The 23,471-nt window shown below is 33.4% G+C and overlaps 1 protein-coding gene across 2 annotated transcripts in view; it reads left to right on the top strand.

Moving 5' to 3' along the window:
- The window catches only part of Zbbx (zinc finger B-box domain containing), a 131,573-nt gene that overhangs the window by 38,689 nt on the left and 69,413 nt on the right, over nt 1–23,471 (top strand). For both annotated transcript variants that reach the window (XM_040270036.2, XM_005332523.3), the window contains exon 8: nt 19,348–19,506. In XM_040270036.2, the coding sequence (XP_040125970.2) occupies nt 19,348–19,506 (159 nt within the window). The remainder of the gene's footprint in view (nt 1–19,347; nt 19,507–23,471) is intronic.

Genomic DNA, 23,471 nt, shown 5'->3' with positions numbered 1-23,471 from the left:
CCCAACAAGAGCAACTCAGAGAAGGAAAAGTTTATTTTGGCTCAAGGTTTTGGAGGTTGAGTCCATGATTAACTGACCCCACTGGGTCTGAGATGAGGCAGAACCTCATGGTGGGAGTATTGGAAGATTACCTCTAGATAGGGGATAGGGGTGGGAGAGAAAGGCAGGGAGAAGGGGAATAGCATGGATGGTGGAAGGAGATCCTCATCATTATACAAAATACATGTATGAAGATGTGAATTTGGTGTCAACATACCTTATATACAAACAGATATATGATGAATTGTAATATAAAGGTGTATTAAGAATTGTAATTCAAAAAAAGAGAGCTCATGTATAATGGCATAATTTGGCGTGAACATACTTTATATATAGAGTTTCGAAAAATTGTGATGTGAATGGATAATTATGATTGTAATGCATTCCACTATTGTCATGTATGTAAGAAGTAAAAATAAATAGAGAACAAGGTGGGGAAAAAAGGGAAGCAATCAGCTCAGAACATGGCAACTGGGAAACAGAGAGCTCCACTCAGCAGGGACAAAATATAAACCCCAAAGGCATCCCCCAGTGACCTATTCCCCCCAGCCACATTTTACCTCCCTGTGTTTACCACCTAGTATAGTCCATATTTATTATATCAGTTGATATCCGTTGGTTGATCCACTAATTAGGTTAAAATGTTCATAATCTAATAATTTCATCTCTGAACATTCTTCCATTGTCTCACATGTAAGTTTTTGGTGGACATCTCATATCTAAAGCATAACATGAAGCATGCAAGTTCACCTCAACTGCAAAGACAAATGCAGATTGAAAGTGAAATGATGTAAATGATATTTCAAGAAAATAAAACAAATGCACTGGCAAAATAGACTTTATGAAAAAATCAGGAGGCAAAGGTGACTACATACCAATTGTGAGAACAATTGGTCAAGAGATATTTAATGACTATCTATATACAATGAATGTCAGAGCACCCAATTTTCTGTAATGAGTACTACTTGACATAAAGAGAGATAGAACTGTATATATAGTAATTTTGAATGACTTCAATACACCACTTTTTAAAATATATTTTTCAGTTGTTGATAAACCTTTATTTTATTTTTTTATATATGGTGCTGAGAATTGAACCCAATGCCTTACATATGCCAGGCAAGTGTGCTACTGCTGAGCCCCAGCCCCAGCCCTCCGTATGCCTCTTTTGTCAATAGATAGGTCATCCAGGCCAAAAAAAAAAAAAAGTCAACAAACAAACATCAGAATTAATTTGTACTATAGATCAAATGGACTTAATAGAAATCTACAGATTATTTAATTCAAATGATCCAGAATAATCCTTTTTTAAAAAATCAACATATGGAACTTCTTCCAAATGATATTATATATTAGGCTGTATAACAAGTTTTTAACAAATTCAAAAAATATAAATAATGTCTTATTTAATCATATCAAAAGAGAATGAAGTGAGAAGTCAACAGCAAGAGAAAAGTACAGAAATTCTGCAATCATATAGAGATTGAACAACATGCATTTTGAGCAAACAGTGTGTCATTGAAGAAACCAGAGAGGAAATTCAGAAATTTCTAAAATCAAATGAAAATGGAATCTCAACATACTGAATGAAACCTGTGGTTTAGAGCAAAAGCAGTTATGAGAGGGAGGTTTCTCGAAATGAATGCTCACATTAAAACAAAAACAAAAACCCAAAACCAAACAATAAGTAAATAAAGGCAGATGATTTTATTTTATTTTTTTTAGGATCATCTGCCAGATATATCATTTATTCATCAGAAAATACACACTGAGTTCAACCTGTGCCTCAGGTATGGCATCCTGTGCCAGGCACTCGGGAGGATGGTGGACAGGCATGGTTTCTTCTTCTTCTTTTAAACATTTGATTGATTTTATTATTTTAAATACATGACAGCAGAATGCATTACAATTCTTATTACACATATAGAGCATGATTTTTCATATCTTTGTATATAAAGTATGTTCACACCAATTCATGTCTTTATACATGTACTTTGTTGTTTTTTGCATTACAAGGCAGAATGATTTTAAATAAACAGCTTAATAATGCATCTCAAGGTCTTAGCAAAAGAAGAACAAATTAAACCCAAAGTAGTAGATGGAAAGAGATAACAAAGATCAGAGCATAAAATCAAATGGGGACTAAAAGAACAATGCAAGAGAATCAATGAAAGAGTTGGTTCTTTGAAAAGATAAACAAAATTGACAAACTTTCAGCTTACATAACCAAAAGAAAGAGGGAAAATAAAAGTTTAAATCAAAGCTGAAGAATGAGATATTGCAATAGATAGATGCCATTGAAATTCAAAAAATCATTAGATAATATTTTGAAAAACTATATTTCCAATAGATTGGAAAATCTAAAAGAAATGGGCAAATTTCTGGACATGTATGACCTACCAAAACTGAACCAAGAGAATTAAAAAAACAACAACAACAACAACAACAACAAATCCACCAATAGCCAGAAATGAGACAGAATTAATAATGAAAATCTCTCAGCAAAGAAAATGCCAGGATTTCCCTGGACTTCCAAAGAACTAACAGCAAGCTCACCAGTCTATCCTATGAAACAGAAAGGGAAGAAAGCCTTTTAAAGCCATTCCTATGAAACTAGTATTAGCCTGCAACCAAAATCACAACTACAGATCAATATCCCTGGTAAACTTAGATACAAAATTCCTCAATATCTTGGCTATTGGTACATACCTATAATCCAAAATACTTGGGAAACTGAAGTAGAAGGATTACAAAATTGAGGCCAGCATGGGCTACTTAATCAGACTGTGTCTCAAAGTTAAAAATTAATGAAAAGGGCTACATCACTCTATGAATATAGTGCTTGCTTTACATGCATGAATCCTTGCATTTATCAGTACTGAAAAACAAACCAACCTCAATAAAATACTTGGAAATCAAATTCAATAGCACATTAAGGAGCATATGCCATGATCAAATTGGTTTCACTCCAGGCAAGTAAAGATGGTTCAACCTACAAAAAAATCAATAAATATAGCACACAAATAATATCAAGAATAAAAAACTTGTGAACACTGCAGTGGATACAGAACAAGCTTTGGGTGATATTCCACATCCCTTCATGATAAAAATTGTGATAAAATTAGTTACAGAAGGATCATACCTCAACAACAACAACAACAAAAAGACTATATGAGACAAACCCATATCTAATACTGAAAGCCAGGGTGCCTACTCTCATCATTTATATGTATTAGAAATTTTAATACATATAAGAATCAAAGAACCAAATCATGTCATTTGCAGGATGGAGAGAACTAAGCAAAATAAACCAGACCTGGGAAAAAAAACAAATATCACATATGTTTTCTCTCATATGTGACAACTAAAACCATAAAAATTAAAAATGAGACCTGAAAGTAGAAGAGGGACTATTAGTAAACAGGAAGAGGACTGGGAGAAGGTGGGGGAGATGGGAAGACATGGGAGGGTAGAAGCCATGGTGAACATGACTGATGCATGATATATACATATATGGAAACTTCACAATGAAATCTGTTAATTTGCACAATTTATATGTGTTAATTTCATAAAAGTTCAGTAGAGAAAAATTAAAACCTTAAAATTAAAACACAAATGCAACTTACTAATTAAAAAAGCGAGTCTAATATATAAATAATATATAATTTAACTAAATGCCCTCAGCTTTGAAGGTAAATAGTATGAGTACTCCACTGTATGATTTTACTGGGAATTTTTCATTTAACAATATATTTATTCAGCACATTTTCTGAGTTACCACTAGTAAATTGAAGTATTGTGCTTGCTTGTATGGAAGATTAAGAAATAATTGAACAACAGCAGAGGAGGTAGAGAGGGACGATGGGAGGGGAGGGGAGGGGAGGGGGGATAGTAGGGGATAGGAAAGGTAGCAGAATACAACAGTCACTAATATGCCATTATGTAAATATGTGAGTATGTAACAGAAGTGAGTCTGCAATTTGTATTTGGGGAGTTCAAAACCCAACTGAGTCAAATGTATGAAAGATGATATATCATGAGCTCGGTAATGTTTTGAACAATCACTAAAAAAATGAAAAAAAAAAAAAAGAAATAATGAGAACTGGCTCATTCCCTTAACTTCAGGATTTGAGCTTCAGAATATATCTGAGTTTGATTCTCCTTTCCCTTGTCTTCTTCCTCCCTTTCCTTTCTCTTTGCTCACCTGGTCACACATACAACTGGACTTTGCTGTGATATTGCTTACTGTTATCCAGATGTAGATATAGTATGAGTCATACAACACTTACTAAAAGCAACATGGCATAGAGGATGCTTTCTAAATATTTTTGAACATTTTTCTCTTTTATATTAGCATCACTAAAATGGGATGTTGTATATTACAATCTTATACAATTCTAAACATAAAATTGACTGGAAAAGTGAGAAAATGTTTCCTAAATGTGTTTAAGTGTCATTTGCTATGTAATTAAAATATGTAATTAAAAATATTCTTTCCTCCATAAAGTTTCTTTGGGTTAGGTAGTGTCTTTGCAGAATGTTTGTAGCAACCTGTAGACTATTTTTGCTCTCTTTATTGAGCAATAATTGACAGATACCAATTATATACAATTGGTGTGCAGGTATGCAGTATCATGTTTTGATATACATATACTTTGTGAAACAATCTTCAAAGGCAAGCTAATGAGCATATCAATCACTTCACACCACCAATTTCTTTTTCTTTCTTTTTTTAAAATTTTGTGGTAAGAACACTTGTGATTCTGTCAGCATCACATTTCCTCATTTTGATTGCAGAAGAGGAAAGGTTGGCAAGCCACAAATAGTAAGATGATCTTTAAGTTCCCAGTGAATCTCAGATTATAGAACAAACATTCATCTCTAAAAGTTAGTATGAATGAATTACATAAGTATACAACTCAATGAGCATATAGCCTACGTGGATTCTGGACAGGTTTCTCCAAATATAGGGGTTCTTCTCTTACTTAATGTTATATATATGTACATAACATTATATAAATCATACAGACATATATACATATATATACATAATGCATATATATATATAAACATTAAGTAAGAATTTTAAAATATGTCTCTTTGATGTTTGTGTTGCTTTTTTATATTGCCCTCCTCTTAGTGGACAATACTCTCTTTGGGCAAGTCATGGGAAGTACATTTTCTACTAGGAAAGTGGAATGGTGTTATTGGTACTTGGCAAAACATGCACAGACCACTTGTACCAGAAACTAAACCTACGTTGCTCTTACTCTGTTTTTATATAACCATATTTCACCCACTAAGATAGCTAGGGAATGAAGGACTTTGAAGGAGACAATATTTTCCAGATAATTTAAGTAAGTTTGTCTATTCAAGAAACAAAGATACAAATCAATAAGTTATTTTTTTAAGATTCCACATGTTAGTGAAATCAGGCAGTATTTTTCTGTCTGTGCCTGGCTTATTTCACTTGCATAATGTCCTCTAGGTTTATCCCTGTTGTTGAGAATTACATTATCTCCTTTTTACGCTGAATGATATTCCACTATATGTATATTGTTGCTGTTACTACAAGAAAACATAAGAGTGTTAACTATATGAGGTAATGAGCATGTTGACACGATTTGCAACAGTATTCATTGCACTATAAATATATCTATTATATGTACACGTTTATATATTAAATCATGTATTCCTCAAATACAGGTAATGTTGAATGAATGAAATTTGTTTTTTGAAAAAATTATTTCAAAATGTTTGACATACTCTCATCTTAGTAGACAAAGTACCGTAAATACAGTTCTACTCTTTATTAGTTAGCCATGCCCATGATTTTGACTTCCTGTGATTATAACAGTTAATAAGAAGAGGTCTCAACTAGCTGATATCAATTGTATAACCCAACATCCCCCCTAAAAAGGTCACTGTTCTGGTTAGTGCTTCCCTGTTGTTTAATGTCGTGGCCTTGCTTGGTCCCTGCCATCACATCTTGGTTTCCGTTGTCCCTTTGGCTTTCTGTCCTTCTCCTCCTGTTACTGTTTGTCATTTAGCCTTGTAGTTTTTTTCAGTCACCTTGCCTTTATTATCCCCTTGTTTCTGTTATCTCCCTACCCACTACCTGCCTTGGCCTTGAGAGCCACTTGGCTAGTCAACAAGGGGCCATCTATTTCAGCCTAGCTCTCTTTTGGCCAGTGATACTGTATTTGTGGTTTTCACCATTTTGGTAACTATTAAAGTCACAAGGCTTTGTTGACTTCTGAAATCTTACATAATTTAAGAAGTCAAGGCAGCTATCTTATGGGTGTATAGTAAGTATTACTGAATAAAAAGCAAGTTTTCTAGGCCAACGGCTGTTATACTTCTTTAACCTATGATGCCACTTCTAGTTATTATAAAATGTAGCTAAATTTGATAGTTGCAAACCTGCAAACCATTTCAGCTACTATTCTATGTCCCAGTTAGTCTTGCAATTCAGTCACTACGGACCTTTTTTTTTTTTTTGGTACCAGCATATCTTGTTTTACTTAAGAGATAAATCCCTGAAAAATTGAAAGCAAACAGTTACTATATCCATGTTGACTCACACTATAATTTCAAAGGGTGTTTCTTTTGACTTATGATTGATTTGTACTTGGCAGTGATTCAGAGCATTTCAAGTTTATTTGCCTTCTCCAACCTCTGTTAAATAGTTAATTATCTGCAAAACAAAGCATAGATGCATGAGAGGAATTACTTAGTAAAAAAATTAACTTCTGTATTTAGAAAATCGTCAACACTGAGGGTTGAGATGAAGATTTTTTTTCCCAGATGATAAATAAGTTCTTAATATGTGAAGCAATCCTATTTCCTTCTAACAACATATAATCATACAGAAGAGACAAAGTTAATCAGAGGGAAAAGAAGATTGGGGAAAACAAACAAAAGGCATTCTATTGTGAAAAGTGTGGTATGCACAAGGGAGGTTAGGTTGGTAAATCATTAGTAGATTGTGGAATCTTTTCTTAATTGAAATGAAGATGTTCTTAACTGGATAAAGAAACCTTGAAAAGGGGGATGATTAGTAATGAGAGAGAAAATCAAGGTCAAATTCCCATGTTTTCGGGTATCAGCCTTTTTTTCTCAAAGGAATTGCTGTATAAATATGATTATAATTGGGAATGTATATTGAGCAAACTTGTAGGAATGTAATTACTGGACTCAGCCTCAGTTAATGTCAGAATACAGTTTACACATGGTAACTTTATAGATTTTTTTAAATTGGCAATGACCAATGTTAGCTTTTAGGTATCACATTATTAGTATCTTGTTAATATTAAGAACAACCCAGGATTTTCAGATCATCACTAGTCATTTGGGATAATATCATAATTACCTGGATGATCTTACCAGGACCGGTTTTAAAAAAAATATATATAGTAACAAATAAATAAATAAATAAATAAATAAATAAATAAATAAATGCTATGTATATGCATCTGTAGAATTGACAGCAGACCCCAGGGCCTCAAGTACATGAGTCCTCACTCCTCTGCTGCCAGAGCATTGTCTGCTGATGGGCTACCATTGAAGACCTTCCCAGGAATCTCCCTTTCCCAGAGGGAACTGCCTGCTGCTTCTTACATCATATCCCTCCTAGAGGCAGTCTGGTCTTTATTTTCTTTTACTATAACTTAATTCCATTGACTGGATAATTTGTAAAGAATAAAAATTTACTTGGGGCTGGGGATGTGGCTCAAGTGGTAGCGCGCTTGCCTAGTATGCGTGCGGCCCGGGTTCGATCCTCAGCACCACATACAAAACTAAGATGTTGTGTCCGCCAAATACTAAAAAAATAAATAAATAAATATTAAAATTCTCTCTCTCTCTCCCACTCTCTCCCTCTCTCTCACTCTTTCTTTAAAAAAAAAAATTACTCAGCTCATGGTTTTGGAGGCTGGATACTTGAAGGGGCTGCATCTGATGGGGGCTTTCTTGCTGACATGAACTCTCTCTAGAGTCCTGAGGTCATACAGGGCATCGTGTAGTAAGAGTGGTGCATGGAAGAGAGCCTCACCTGTTTTTATACTAAATCCAGACACAAGATACACCTGTTAGTGCATTAATCTTTTAATCAATGAATAGATTATTTCACCCATAAAATCTCTGTCCTCAGGACCCAATCACCTCTTAAAGATCTCACAGGGTCCCACCTATTAATATTTCACAATGGGGATTAAGTTGCAACTTAAGTTTCAGTAGGAACACCCAAATCATAGTTCAGCCCAGTAGAATCCCAACAGCTCCCTTGCCTCCGTTTGGCACAACTCTGATGGGCCTTTACAATTCCTCTTTTGTGATTGGCTTTGGAGTTCATCTTTCTCTTTGTCCAATACCCCTTCCTTTACTTGCTTACAAGTGTTGTTCTCAGAGCACTGTCTAGTAAAACTCAGGGAGACAAATCTCAGCAGTTATTTTCTGTGAAAACTGGACACATGATAATACAGAGTTCAGAGTGAAATTACAGGTAATTGTTAGGATAATTTTAGAGTTCACTGGGATTTTTGAAGGTTTAGTACATAGTATATTTTCTTTTGCTTTCCAAATCATGAACCAATTGAGAAATAAATATTGGAGTCAGAAGGTAGAAATGAAAATATTTACTTTATTATTATTGACACAATCAGAATTGGTGTTTGACACATGGATATTAAAAATTTAACTTCCTGATGTTTTCTTGTATTGAATGTGTTTTCTCCAAGCTGTAGACATTTTCTATAGAAAGAGCCTACCCCAAATGTCATGGCTAATCCAGATGATAATATCCTTGGCATGCAGCACTTAAGAGAACCCAGAAGGGGCGGAGCTGAGAATGCTCATTTCTTCTCTTAAAGTCATCAATAAAATAGAAATATGCAAATATTCCTCTCCAATTGAATTGTTATAATTCACATGATTTAAGAGTCCAGGTTACAAAAAATTTCTGAAAAACTGTAAAGCTGCTATTTATAAATACTAGATAATACTGTAATAAGAGCAAGTTAACATGTATACGAACTACTGAGGCTTCTCATTTTCAAACTGGTTTCTTTAATATGAATGACGCTTATTCATTTCACTTTAGTCTGTGTGCACTGTCCTTCAGTATGATTGCTATCACTTTGTACTTCCTCTATCCAAGGATTTTTTGAAAGTATATTCCTACCAATTTCATTCTTTTGTACTTCTGATAAATTTTAAATCATGTTAGAAGGATTATTTCTGTCTTGTTCACCACTGTATTCTCAGTGTCTGTACCTGATCTACATAAATCAGTTTTTAAGTGAATTGAAATATGATTGAATCTCTAATGATATGATCAACCTCCTGAAAAAACTTAAAATTATATTTTAGGTTGCAAAGTTTGGTTTTCTCTGAATTTTGAAATCTTTAGAATTCATTGACCAAATATTAATTAAAATAATTTATGCTAAAGTGCCATGTTGATGAAGGGTTTAAAACAAAATACATTCTCTTAAGCTTCAGAATTTGATCTTTAGTTGACTTTCTTGTTCTTTTTCTGGGAAGCAGAAAAAGGTTCCTAGGTAATATACTTAATGTGAATAAAACTTCCGATTGAAAAATTTTGTCTGAACAGAAAAACTATGCATACATCCAGAGAAATGAGAGCTCCCTGAGTGTGATTAGCTTTGTAACTGGCACATCCACTGTGGGATTCTGGAAGCCATGAGATTGAGATGAACTCTAGTGGGAAATGAGAATCATAAGCCTCATATATGCCTCTCATATATACCTCATATATACCTCTCACTGTATGAGCATTTCCTCTTCTTTATCTCCTGCAAGACTCCCACTAGAAATGAACAAGGGCTACTTTTCTGCTGGCCAACTGATACTCCTGCCCCTATTCTTCAGAGTAGATAGATGCCAATAGAGGTTTGATGGTAGCTTTGAGAATTTGAAAGTTTAGTTAACTGGGGCAGCAGTGCCTTCAAGTTTTTGATTCATTAGAATTTCAAAAGATAGATTGGGACACTCAAAAGATCAATGAAAAACAATTGTCCAGGATTCACTACAAGATTTCTTTTAAAAAATGCTTTGGTAAGATATAATTTATATGCCATAAATTTATTCAAAGTAAAGTAGGTTTTAGCATATTCACAGATATGTGAACTATGAGCACAAATCATTTTTGAACATTGTCACCTCAAAAAAAAAAAACACTTCATATCCTTTTGCTACTATTCTCATCCTCCCATTATCTGACCCTTCTGACATCCCACTTATCTAGTTTCTGTCTCTATAGATTAACCTATATTGAACATTTTTGGGGGTGGGTGGATGAGTACTGAGGATTGAACTCAGGGGCACTCGACCACAATATACATCCCTAGCCCTATTGTACTTTATTTAGAGACAGGGTCTCACTGAGTTGCTTAGCATCTCGCCTTTGCTGAGGCTGGTTTTGAACTCAAGATCCTCCTGTCTCAAGCTCCCATACTGCTGGGATTACAGGTGTATGCCACCACCCCTAGCTATATATATTGAACATTTTATAAGAAAGGAATAATATATATGTAGTCTTTTATGATTGTTTTATTTTACTTGCATAATATTTTCTAGGTTTATTCATGTTGTAGCATGTTTCAGTTTTACATTTATTTTTGTGTCAAATGACATTCCATTGTATGGATATAACCATAATTCATTGATTCATCATATAATAGATATTTAGGTTGTTTCTACCTTTGAACTACTAGGAATTTGCTGTTATGAATATGTGTATACAACGTTTTGCATGTACTTGTATTTCAAATTTTTCTTGACAATATCACTGGTAGTAGAAATACTGAATTATATGGTATTATATTCCATATTATATTATATTGCTCATTTTTTGACTGAGGAATTGTCAGACTATTTTCCAAAGTGACTACAACATTGGTAAAGAGTTGGGAGAACTTAAATGGTTTAAGGAGTATATTATAGAAGCAAGTGACAGACAGACTAACTGATAAACCAGAGTGTAGCTAAAGTGTAAGGCCTGAATCAGTCAGAAATGACCTAACTTAATCTCAAAAGGAAAGGAGGGTGTCCCTGTGATGTTTGTGTTAAGGGGAATCTTAGTAGATAGAATTCATATATCTATCTCAGAGCTCTGAAGGGCTACTATAAGGAACAGATTAAACAGCAACAGACATACAAGGATTCTGCTCATAGCAGGTGCTACTTATATTAAGCTTTATTAATCAGGATGAAGTAATAGTAGAAATTCAACCCTTCACCTACACTATTTACATTAAATGCCTAGAAAACTAAATTACATTAGTGACCATGAATCCAAAGAATTACTAGTTCAAGGATTTCCCCCCCACAGTCTTATTGGGTATAATTGAAATAAAAAATTTCATTTAATTTAAATAAAAAATTTCATTAATTTCATAATATTTTTACATATGCATACACCCATGATATCATCATCACAATTATGAAATTAAACATATCTATTACCTCTACATGTTCTCTGTGTCCCCTTGTTGTGTGTGTGCACATTTGTGCATGTGGTAAGAACACTTAATGTGAACCTAGAAAGTGTGCTAAGTGGAATAAGTAAGGAACAAAAGAACAAATGTTGTGTAATTCCACTTAAGTGAGGTATCTAAAATAGATACCTTAGGGTGATATATCTAAATAAAACCTTATAGAAACAGAATAAAATAGTGTTACTAATGGATAGGAGGGAGAAGAAATGGGAAGATGTTGTTCAATGGGAATGAAATTAAAGTTAACAAGATGAATAAGTCCTAGGGATCTGTTGGTCAACACAGTGCATGTAATTAACAATATAGCATTGTTGAAAACAACTTAGGGCTATTTTCAATAATGGTATAGTAATATACACATTGGAAGACTTTTGATATAAAACAGTGAATTAAAGTTTTAGAGCTCAATTTATCAGAGCATGTTTGGAAATAGTGACTTCCTCCTAATCCAAATAGAGGATAGTAGAATATCAAATTTGGAGGAGACTGTAAAGGTCATTAGTCTAACCAAATGTCTGAACTTTACTCAATCATATTGATGCTGGACATTTGAGGATCCTTTATAATTTGCAGGTGCTACCTATTTTGGCACTTGATATTTTTCCATGGAGTTTGGGAAGTTTTACAGGAGTTTTGTTTGCTAAATTTTATGTTCATTGGTCTTTATGGAGTAAAAATTGTCCAATTGTGATGCATGAGCAATACTATATTTAAAAACCAAATATGGCAAATTTTTGATTGCTATTTGTTAGTGAGTTTTCCCATCTATGTTGAAAAATCTGTTATTCAAATCATTGCATACAAAATCATTTGTTCCTCATGTAGCTCAAATATGAGTAATTGCTGAGAACAGCTAACTCATCTGGATGAATTATACATGTAATATTAGTTGAAAACAACAGTAAGTACTTTGGTAAGATAATTAATATAGTGCATAATTACATGGCATCAAAACTGCAAATAAAAGCAAGATTGCAGGTGTGAATTTCCTGCGTGGCTTTTTTTTGCTATACTGACTCGATTTTAAGATCGATAAGTAGATTTTTTTATTATTATAATCAAATTTAAAAGGCACAATTATTTATCTCTAAATCATGCTATTTTCCTTGATACGAGGTAATTAAAAAATTTGACAATACATTACTTTACAAACTATTACATATTGTTAACTTGTCTTAATTTAAAATGTTTTAACTGGATTGTATGTGTTTTATTTCATTATTTTCCGGTATTATTTTATGATTGTAGTAAATTGTAATAATGATTATACTTAATAGTTCAGATTAGTTATATTTGGCATCATTTATTGAATAATAAATTACATTTGTAGTAAAATGTATACATCCAAATCCTTGCTCATTTTCATTATCTCTTTTTGTGTCAAGGATGCATAATAATATGTAAATCATTGATTAATAAAACCTGATAAAAAATCAGACCTTTACAGGAAAGGTAAATCTAAGGATCTTAAGTTCTGCTTCAACATAACTATGTTTCTGGAATAAGCAATAAACTTCAGCCACATGAATTTTTACACTTCCAGGATATTATTCCTGTCTAGCTTGCCATAAGTGCAATACGTAGTTATTTCTATACCATTGATTTGTTGTACTATTCATGCAAATACCATATCTGTTTTTAGAAATATGATGAGCAGAACTAGATTTAAAAACATGATTTTGCTGTGAGTCCCCCCATCACAATTTTCTTTCACCATATAAATATTTAGTTTTCTCTTGTTTCTTTGTGAATTTATATAGAAAAATTTCCTCAACTTCTGTCTTTCTTTTTCAGCTTTCTGCTTTATGGAAATCCCCTCTTTTTGCTTTTCAACTTTTTACTTCTCTTCCTGGACCAAAGTTAACTTTTTCTTTTTTTTTCTTCTGTTTCTAATAGTAGATGAAACCTTTTATGGATATCTCTCTTTTTAAGCTTCATAGAATATTCAGAGTTGATTATGGGAAATCTATTTTTAGAGAATAAATTTATGCTAAGATTATCTCTAGAGTTTTTTTTAAGATAAATAAATCTTGAACACTGTTTTGGTGAGTTTTAATTTTTTAAAAAGTTTATTTTACTAAAAACTAAAATATAATTCTTCATTACATGTATGTAGTTGATTAACACAACACTGATTCCTAAACATCTTTTCATTCTGGAAACATCTTTTCATTCCCCACCTAATTAACAAGATTTGAAAGAAAATTAAGGTTCAGGGAAGGTCACTCAAATCCTGTGGTACTTTGTTCCTGAAACCCCAATAAAACAGGTTGGCAATACTAGTTAAAACACTAGCATACACCCTCAGGACTTCCTTCTCTGTGATGTAGATACTGTAGGACTTGCCTTCTAACAGATTATAACAACCTAAATTTTAAAAGAAAACATGTATTAAGATTTAGTCTCTTTTATTAATCCATTATTTTGAATGGGGTGAAGTGTCTGCAATTTCTTATCTGCACTCATCTTTGCTAGATATTTCAACTTCATGGAAGCCATTAAAATAATCAGAACTTGTATTAAGAGTAGACTTTTCCATTTTCATCTTTTTAAAACTGTCTCCATATGTTGCTAAGGTTTTGGTTTAATTGTAAGAAAGCTTGTTCCTGATTATTTCAAAATAGTGAATTGCTGGAAAGGAAAAACTTAAGAACCAATAAGGACTCCAGAGTTTCATAGTTATCATCCCCCTATTCCCCACTTGCGTGTGAAGTAATGCCCCTCAAAGAAACCAGAACAAACTGTGGTTGCGAAAATATTCCCAACAAGAAGGAAGATTTTCTCAAAAGTCTTGTTTTATTTTTTGTTTTTGTTGTTTAAGAATTATGTGTACATAATTTTTAAAAATTTAAGTCAGGAATGGATAAAAAATGTGGCATATATACACAATGGAATATTACTCAGCAATAAAAGAGAATAAAATCATGGCATTTGCAGGTAAATGGATGGCATTGGAGAAGATAATGCTAAGTGAAGTTACCCAGTCCCCCAAAAAACAGATGCCAAATTGCTGACGGTCATTGCCAAGTAGGAATGAATGGGCTTGCCTTTGGACCCAGGTCATTTGCAGTGACATTGCATGTATGCTTGAGTAAGGTGACCTTGCTCAAGGACCAGGGGGGATCCAGGTTTAGGGTGTATCCTGCTGGGATTAGGGAGTATCCCGCTCCTTGGGTTTAGGGTGGTTCTAGGTTTAAAGTGTACCCTGCTGGGAATAGGGCGTATCCTGCTGCCTCAGGCACGCCCGCTCCTTGAGTTGAGTTCTTGTGGGATTCAAAAAGTATTTGTGATTCGGAGCCTGGTGGAGTACGTGGATTTTGCACAGAACGTGGATTTTGCACAGAACCTGTGTGTAGAGTGCTGGTGACAGTTCGAGAATAAAGAGTTGCTGTTTGAAGCTACAAGGTGTGAGTGGCTTGTGATTTTGTGCCCAGCCAGACTGCGGCACCAAATGTTTTCTCTGATATAAGATGACTGACTCATAGTGGGGTAGGGAGGTGGGGAGCATGGGAGGAATAGATGAACTCTAGATAGGGCTGGGGGTGGGGGGGCAGGGGAGGGGGCAGCGGTTTAGCAAGGATGGTGGAATGTGATGGACATCATTATCCAAAGTACATGTGTGAAGACATGAATTGGTGTGAACATATTTTATAAATAACCAGAGATATGAAAAATTGTGCTGTATATGTGTAACAAGAATTGTAATGCATCCTGCTGACATTTATTTAAAAAAAACAAGAAAAAAATTTAAATCAAGTTAATTTTTTAAAGTCAAGTTTTAAATTTTAAATTTATTTTCACCTATACATAACATATAAAAGTTGTACTTATTTTTTTAAGTTTTACTTATTAATAGGTAAATTTAATATGTAACTTGATCTTCTTCAAATGATTTCATCTATTAAAGTCCCAACCATATTCAACAGTCACTGCTACCAATAGGTTTATAATGTTTTTCAAGTTCTTCTGTGACAATTTGTTTCTCTCTCTCTCTCTCTCTCTCTCTCTCTCTCTCTCTCTCTCTCTCTGTGTGTGTGTGTGTGTGTGTGTGTGTGTGTGTGTGTGTATGGGTGTATCTTTATAGTTATTTGCCAAGAAAAGTCAAATGATATAACAGTTCTTCCTCAGACTCTAGAATCTTTAGTTTTTAATGCAAGACTGTGTTTGCAATAAATCTTTCCTAAAATTTTACAACTAGAAAGTAGGTGAAAGTTAGCAATATAAAAGGAGAGATTCTCACTTTTCTTCAAACTTGCAAAGTAACATAGATGTAAACTATGTGTGAACTTCTTTGAGCTGAAACTTCTGGATCACATAAGAAGGTATGGCTATGTCAACAGGATCATTAATATTTATTGCTGAATAGCTAGCAATTTGGATGATGATGGTAGTTACAGTTCTGAAACACTGACACTACCATAAAGTACATCATTTTTCTAACCAAACTGAAACTTTTGCTCTTGGACCTTAACTTTTACAAGGTGCCATCCATTCCAAAATGCTATACTCTTTACTTTGATTAATGATACATTGTCAGAGTGATGAATTCTTCTAGAGTGTAATTTGAAAGATAATATCATTCTAGGGAAAAAAAAGTTCAGGTAAGAATTTTAGAACAGTTACCAGATGAAATCCTACCATCACACAGTGTAGTGAAGGATGTGGGGAAATCTGGAAATACTTGCAGTAAATCATATTCTTTGGCTCTAGTTTAAGTTTCTATCCTACAGTGAAATACATGATTTACTATATGCCCTGAAACCTGTTTTGGTTTGATTTTAAAACACTTTTTTTTAATATGTAGAGCAGTTGCACAGTTAATTTTATATACTTTCAGTCTCCTCCTATTGCTGCCTAGTAGTATTGCTATATTTAAATTTTCACATTTAGAAGATGAGAAGAAAAATGTCTTTGAGTTGAGTTTTAAAATTCAAAAGCATTTTGTTAATATATGGCATTGTGTTATACTTAAATAGAGTCTTTTATCTATTTTAAATATTGCAATAATAGCTTTACATTCTTATTCATTGGTTACTTATTACTTAAAATGATAGTTATATTACTGAGTGAAAGGTATTGTGTTTTGTATTGTAAATTTGTATGTGTCCTTTTAAATAGAGACAAAAACTTTTGGGACAGTGTCCCCAATGGCTGACAGTAATTCTCCATGGGAATTACCTTTTATAAATTGGGAGAAACATCTATTTCCTACATTTTAATATGGGGGACTATAATTTATTTTTTCATATCTGGTCAAATATAAAAATGGACAGGTGAAAATAAATTAAGAAGAAGAACCTAAACTGTCTAATTTTTGCATAGGCTATCACATTCAGAATAACAATTTTATGAAGTTTTTTTTTTTTTAAGTACTGAACAATGTTTAAATCTGTTAGACAAAAAATGTAACATGTCTGGTTTCAGGAAACCAAAGGTAAACTACATTTTTCTGTGTCATGAAGGTTAATGAGAATGCTAAAGAAAAAGTTAGGTTAGAAAAAGATTTATTCTAATTCAAGCCCCAAGATTCTGCAGCCATTTGACATTGACCTAGGTCTTCTGAACTTCCCAGTCCTTGTGTATTTAATAGGGATCATAAGTGTCAGCCCCCTCTCCTTGTATGAATATTTTAAAATTAAGAGAAAAAAGTATGCATACACAGTCTTCAAAGGAGAAAATTACATTTAAATGTATATGATGTTCTAGGAAAGAATATTCCCATTTACTGGATTTTATCTTTTTTAGTTATTTGCCAAATTATAAGACTTTCAGATATTCAGATACAAAATTAAATTTTACCAATTACCCATATGTTTATCCTCTTTTTAGCAGGAGAACTGACTTAAAAGCTTTTGCTATTTCTGAGTTTTTTAACATGTTACCTAAAAATTATTAGAGTATTGAGAGCAGGATTCACTTTAAGACAGGACCAATCTTTGGGTTTGTGCTATTTAAAAATATATATTTGATAATTTTATCTTGGTAATTTTATGTAACATTAATACTATTGCTTTTGGTTTTATAAATAAAATGAAATTTAGACATCTTAAATATTTTTGAAATCGACAGATCTTTATTTTAGGCGATTTAAAATTAAGCTTATATGGATTACTGTGTTTTAAAAATATTGCTTAATATGTAGATATTTCTGGAAGCCTGGAGCATTAGCACTAGATTGAAATTCTGTTAAAAATGAGGACTATATATATCTATATATTTTTTTTGATAATCACTGGAACATTTTTGAGCAAATACCATAATACTGAGAGCAGTATATGTGAATAGGTCAAATTTGTCAGATTTTCATAGGTAATTCATTAATTCAGTGTGAAATAACACCAGTTAATTTGATGTTCACCAAATTTATTCCAGAATTAGATGGCATGAATCCTAATAGAGTTACAGAAGGTTATAACTGGATAGTTTCAGTGTAATTGTAGCTATTTAAATTGGTAACTAGATGAAAATTTTGAGAGTATTTCTATGGGAGAGTACAAAATAATTATTTCTGAATCCTGATGAATTTTTCCTCTGCCTTGCAGACATTTGCTAAGAAGTAAGATGTATTTCTTGTCTTCCTAATGCCAGGTTCTCTTAGAGCCTCTGAACAGCCTCAATCTTCCCCTGGGAATTTAGTTTGAGATCAGAAGGGGTCTGGAGGTCTACAGAGTCCTCGAGCAGACTAGCATAATTGCCGAGAGGAGACCTTTCAGAGAAAAAGACCTTTCCAAGAATTTCCTTTTCCTGGTCAGCTTCTCTGGAAGCATGCCCAAAGTCTTTTTTAAAATTTCTTTTCTCAATTATTTGTTTTTAATTCTATAGTTCTTCTCCCTCTGTCCACACCATACTTTTTACTATTTTGTGATACACATATAAAGTTTTAAAAAACATTGCTTTCCTTTTTGTGAACTTATATATGAACTTATATGGTGTGACATGCCAAAAGATGATGGAAAGGCACATCATGAGGGTTGGTACAGAGCTGTTCAGAGATTTACAGCTATAATGAGGGTGGAAACGTAAAACTGGGGAGGAGGAACATTCAGGGAAGGGTTTCTAGACCTGTGGGAGGAACTTGAAATGATTCCAGAAGGAGAAGTAAGAGTCTTCCAGGCAAAGATGAGGATGGAGGAGAGAAAGCTTTCCTGTAAGTGAACCTCATGAGCAGAGGCACGAAATGAGGAACAATTTGGAGTTAACTAGGAAACTGCAGATAGAGGCACTTCCTGATGTGCACTTTTGAATAGTGTATAATTTCTAAAGATATTTTATCACCAAGGAAAACTCATTACTGCTTATTCAGGCTCCTACTAGATAAGATATATTTAGTTCTCTAGCTGCGATATGCACAAAATAACACACCTTATCTATTTGGGATTGGCATAGTGGAAAGGCTGTGAGTCATTAGAATTATAGACACCTGGGGTCATTTCCCAGCTCTGCCACCCACTCACCGTGTGACCAAGGGCTGGTTATTAAAACTCTCTGAGCTCTAGTTTCTTTGTCCCTAAAATAGATAGAAATAGTTATGGTTTAGAGTTGCCTCAAGGATTAAATAATACAGTTTTAAAAATGCTTAGAATAGGATGAGTCCACATCCGTGTTCTCAGTATATGGCAGCTATCACTATTATAATGATTGCTAAAAATGTCAGTTTGTCTTTTAAAATATTAATTAAAACTTACTGGGTATTATGAATCATAATGCAGAAATTTTGATTTAGTGTTAAAAAGTTACTTATGCTGACATATTAGTCTCTTTAAGTCATATTTTTTTCCTTTTTAAATAGGCAAAATCTCAGATATTATCCAGTGTATTGGATGTTGCTCATCGATTTATTAAGGAAGTTAATCCAGATGAACCCAAAGTGGGAAATAATTCTATAAAAGACACGAGTAAAAGTCATCAGAAATCCAAGTCTCTAGTCCTGCAGGGGAGCAACTCTGAGGTAAGCCAAAGAAAAGATAATAGGACATTTTTGTCCCGCATAACCATGGAGACTGCCACTCATATATAAACTAGAGTTGTGGAGTTTTGGAGATTATATCACATTGTTATTTAATATGGTTTTGCTTTTAATTAATTAAATGCATCTTGACAATAAAAACATAATCAAGGAGATTTCTTGGATTCGTTTTGAAAATTGATCCAAACATTTCTACCATATTAGGAATTGAATATATATTTGGAGAAAACAAAAACCACAGTATAACAATTTTATATTAGTCAGGATTTCAGAGAGGCTAACAACATAAAACCTTGCCAAGCACTTTAGGTGTCAGGCAATTTTAGTTATTGAAAACTAGATTTATGCCAATTCTCACAGTTACTCAGAAAGACTATGGATCCTATGATATACTAGGCAAGCTTTTATCAACTCCTGTCTACATTTTTATAATAGATTATATTGACTCTTTAGCAAGAAACACACTTCAAATTTTGATCTGTGTTATATAAGACTTCTTCTTTTAGATGTCACTCACTCCTTTCCTATAGTGCAGAAACTGTAACTTGGCCAGTCACACAGTTTGTGATCTGGTAACCAGGTCTGTGTTGAACTTAAGTCTGTGAAATTTCAAATGCATGTTCATAGAATATAAGAGGAAATGCACTCTGTGCTGGTAGGACCATTTCTATCAGGGGAACTATTCTTGAATTTTCCGAGAAAATTGGGGTGTTTCCATAGATTTTGCTTTCTGATAGAAATACCAAGGATACTTGTTAGAAAATTGCTGAATGAGTTACAACTTAATAACAATATTGTATTGTAGACTAGATGCTGACCTAAATACCATATATATATATATTTTTTTTTGCCTTTTTTAATTATTCCCCTTTTCAAATAGAAAGATAGTGTCAAAGAAGTTTTATAACTTGCCCCAGGTATCACTGATAAGGGGAACTCAGGTTCAGCTCAGAGCTTCTGACTCCAAATTACCTGTTTTCAACCACTCCATAGAGGCTATAGTTTAAAGAGTTTCTCCTTTGTTCTTGCCATTTTATTTCATTTCTCCTATCAAGCACAATAGTGACAGTTAAGTCAGTGGCTAACATTTTTTGATCACTTTGTGTTAGGCATGCTACTTAATGCTTTATGTAATCATCAGAATCACCATATCTCTTCTGTGATAATATTACCTCTGTTCATCAGAGGATAAATTTTAGAGACAGGTTAAGTAACTAGGTCTATAAGAAAGCTGGGAAGTGGACTGCTTTGTGTTCATAATCATTATGGTAAATGTTGCTTCATGTCTCCATAGGTAATTATATATGCCCTACAGACTCTCTGCCTCTTGTCTTAGCTTACAAACCATCAACTCAGTGTTTTCCTGCACCCCCTCCCCAAGGGGTGTATAATAAAATCAACTGGAAAAACATTAAAGAAATACACATGGCTGAGTTCAGCATTTTTGTGGGAGAGTAGTATGTGTTGTCTTAGTAGCTCCTCAGTTATCTGGTGAGCATGATTCATTGGAAGCTGCTGCTAAAGACATTCAGGTGTGCACCTGTGTACAACACTTACACTGAAATGTAACCCTCTCTGAGGCTTGACATTTCTTTTTGCTGAAGAGCAGTGTTTTCAAATTGTAGTAAGCATCAGGAGCATTGCATGAGTTTGTTTAAAAAAATGTGCATTTTTTTGATCTGCTGCCCCAGTTTTTATTAACTTATTACTTATGGGTTAGGGATCAGTAATCTGATTTTTAATTAGCACTCCTAAGCAATTCTAATGGCTGGAAGAATCAAACTATTGCCAAGGTCTGCTGTTTCATAGCTTTCTAAATGGATTCAAGTCAATGGTGTATATTTGGAAAGGGATGACCTCATGAAATACATTTTAGAGGCTGAAACCTGAGTTCAAGATACCGATGCTTGTTTTCTTTTAGATTTTAAATATTGGGCAATTTACTTAGTTTATTTTGATCCTTTGTTTTCTCTTCTGAAATATGGGAATATTAAAATATATTACAGAAATACATTGATGTAATGAATGTATAGCATTAGATATCCATTTGTTCCTTCAAATTTCCTAGCCTTTTAGAATTGGGCAGGGTCTCACTGGAAGTGATGTAGGACAGTTCTAAGCTGAAGCATTGAAGAGCCAATGTACAAAGCTCCTGCTATGTGGAAGACAGGTATTCCAGTGACATAGCTCAGAAATGCAATTAATTTATTGATTCATTGTCTTACATCTCTGATATCTTACGTATCTTATTCATTGCTTGGGAGGGAGCTGTTCTGGAGAGCCACAAGAATCACTACATACTCAAACCATTTCATATCATGCCACTGAGTCTTCAGGGCCTCTTTATTAGAGCAGCAGACTAATATATTGTTTATTGGGTACCTATAAGCACCTTCCCACAGATTCCTGAAACTCAGTATCTCCAGGCTAAACTCATACCCTTTATTGGCAAATCTATAGATGTTACTAATTGATGGTACCATATCTAGATTTCTAAGATAAAAAAGAAATGATATTCAGCAGTCCTTTCTCTTTTTCCTTATATATCCAATCAGTTACTATTGTAGTCTATTCAGGATGCTATAAAAATATCACAGGCTGAATGACTTATGCAACAAAATTTGTTTTCTCACAGTTCTGGTAGTCCTGGTAAGGACTTTCTTCCTGGCTTGCAGATGTCTACCCTCTAAAAACTATTTGTTGTCATTACAGATACTGAAATTAACTTTTTCTAAAAGGAACAAAAGTTTTATAGATTAGAAAATACATTTTATTTTCTTCCTTTCTAGAGTCAATCAATATTTTTATGTTTTTTTGGTGTGTGTGTGTTCCTTTATACCAATGTTAATATATTTGCATATTGCTCTGCAAACGTGTTTTTATTCATTTAACAGTATAGCTTTTGTATGCATATAAATATTCTGTTGCTTTCTCATTTTATGTAGTAGCCATAAAATGCTTAAATGGCATTCTAAAATCTATCTTCCACTGATCAACATTTATTGTATTTCAGTTTTTTCCAGTATAACCTAAAATATAAAATACAATTTTGAAAATTTTTTTTGCTTGTATGCATATATCAATATAATAAAGTCCTTATATTCCTTGGTAAAGAGGTTTCTGCAGTTATAATGTTCATTGATATGACCCCATGGCTGTAACATTTTAAGTGGTTTCCCTGCATCCAAACTTACTATTCCCCAATTCTCTTTCCTACACTACTGGGTGGAGCTTTTCTGTGGTTTTTACATGTGTAACACATTTACCTCCAAGTTTGTACTGTAGGAAGGATTTTCATGATCTGCTCCTGCTCATATTTCTACCCTTGACATTTTTTCTCATCCTCCATTTTTGCCATATCAACACAAACTACTTCTAGTTCTATGCCACAATGCTGTTTGAATCCATTTCTTTGCATATATACCTTTCTCTCTTTCTGAAATACTGCCCTTGAGTCTTTGATAACATAATTCTTATTTTATTTTTGGAAACCCAGTTCAGACGTCACTTCCTCTAAGTTATTCTTTACCCTTGCACTTATTTCTATTGTGGACTTATTAACTTGTGTTTTTGTGGTCTAGCATCTAGTGTCTGATGGATTTTCAGATGGTTTTTGCTTACATTTAAAAGTTCTTGTGAACATCTTTAATAATATACTTTCAGTTGTATTCCAATAGTTTGTGTGCTTGTTTTTCAATTAAGGGTTGAACATAGAGATTTCCACTTTTGTGTCTAAAAGATGAACAATGGAGATTTAACAATTTGATATTAGCATGGGCAATCCATATTTGGTAATTCAGCTGTTTTGTGGATTTTATTTTGCTTAAATTTCCTAATTTGGCTATTAAGAAATTTAATTTTTTTCAGCTCACTAGATAACTGCAAATTTCTACTTTCATTTCTTCTGAGTTCAGAGTAGATCTGTGTTTTATACTGAATTAATCTCC

This window comes from Ictidomys tridecemlineatus, chromosome 3, assembly GCF_052094955.1.
Source record: "Ictidomys tridecemlineatus isolate mIctTri1 chromosome 3, mIctTri1.hap1, whole genome shotgun sequence".
Lineage (NCBI taxonomy): Eukaryota > Metazoa > Chordata > Mammalia > Rodentia > Sciuridae > Ictidomys > Ictidomys tridecemlineatus.
This window is presented reverse-complemented; position numbering and strand designations above follow the sequence as displayed.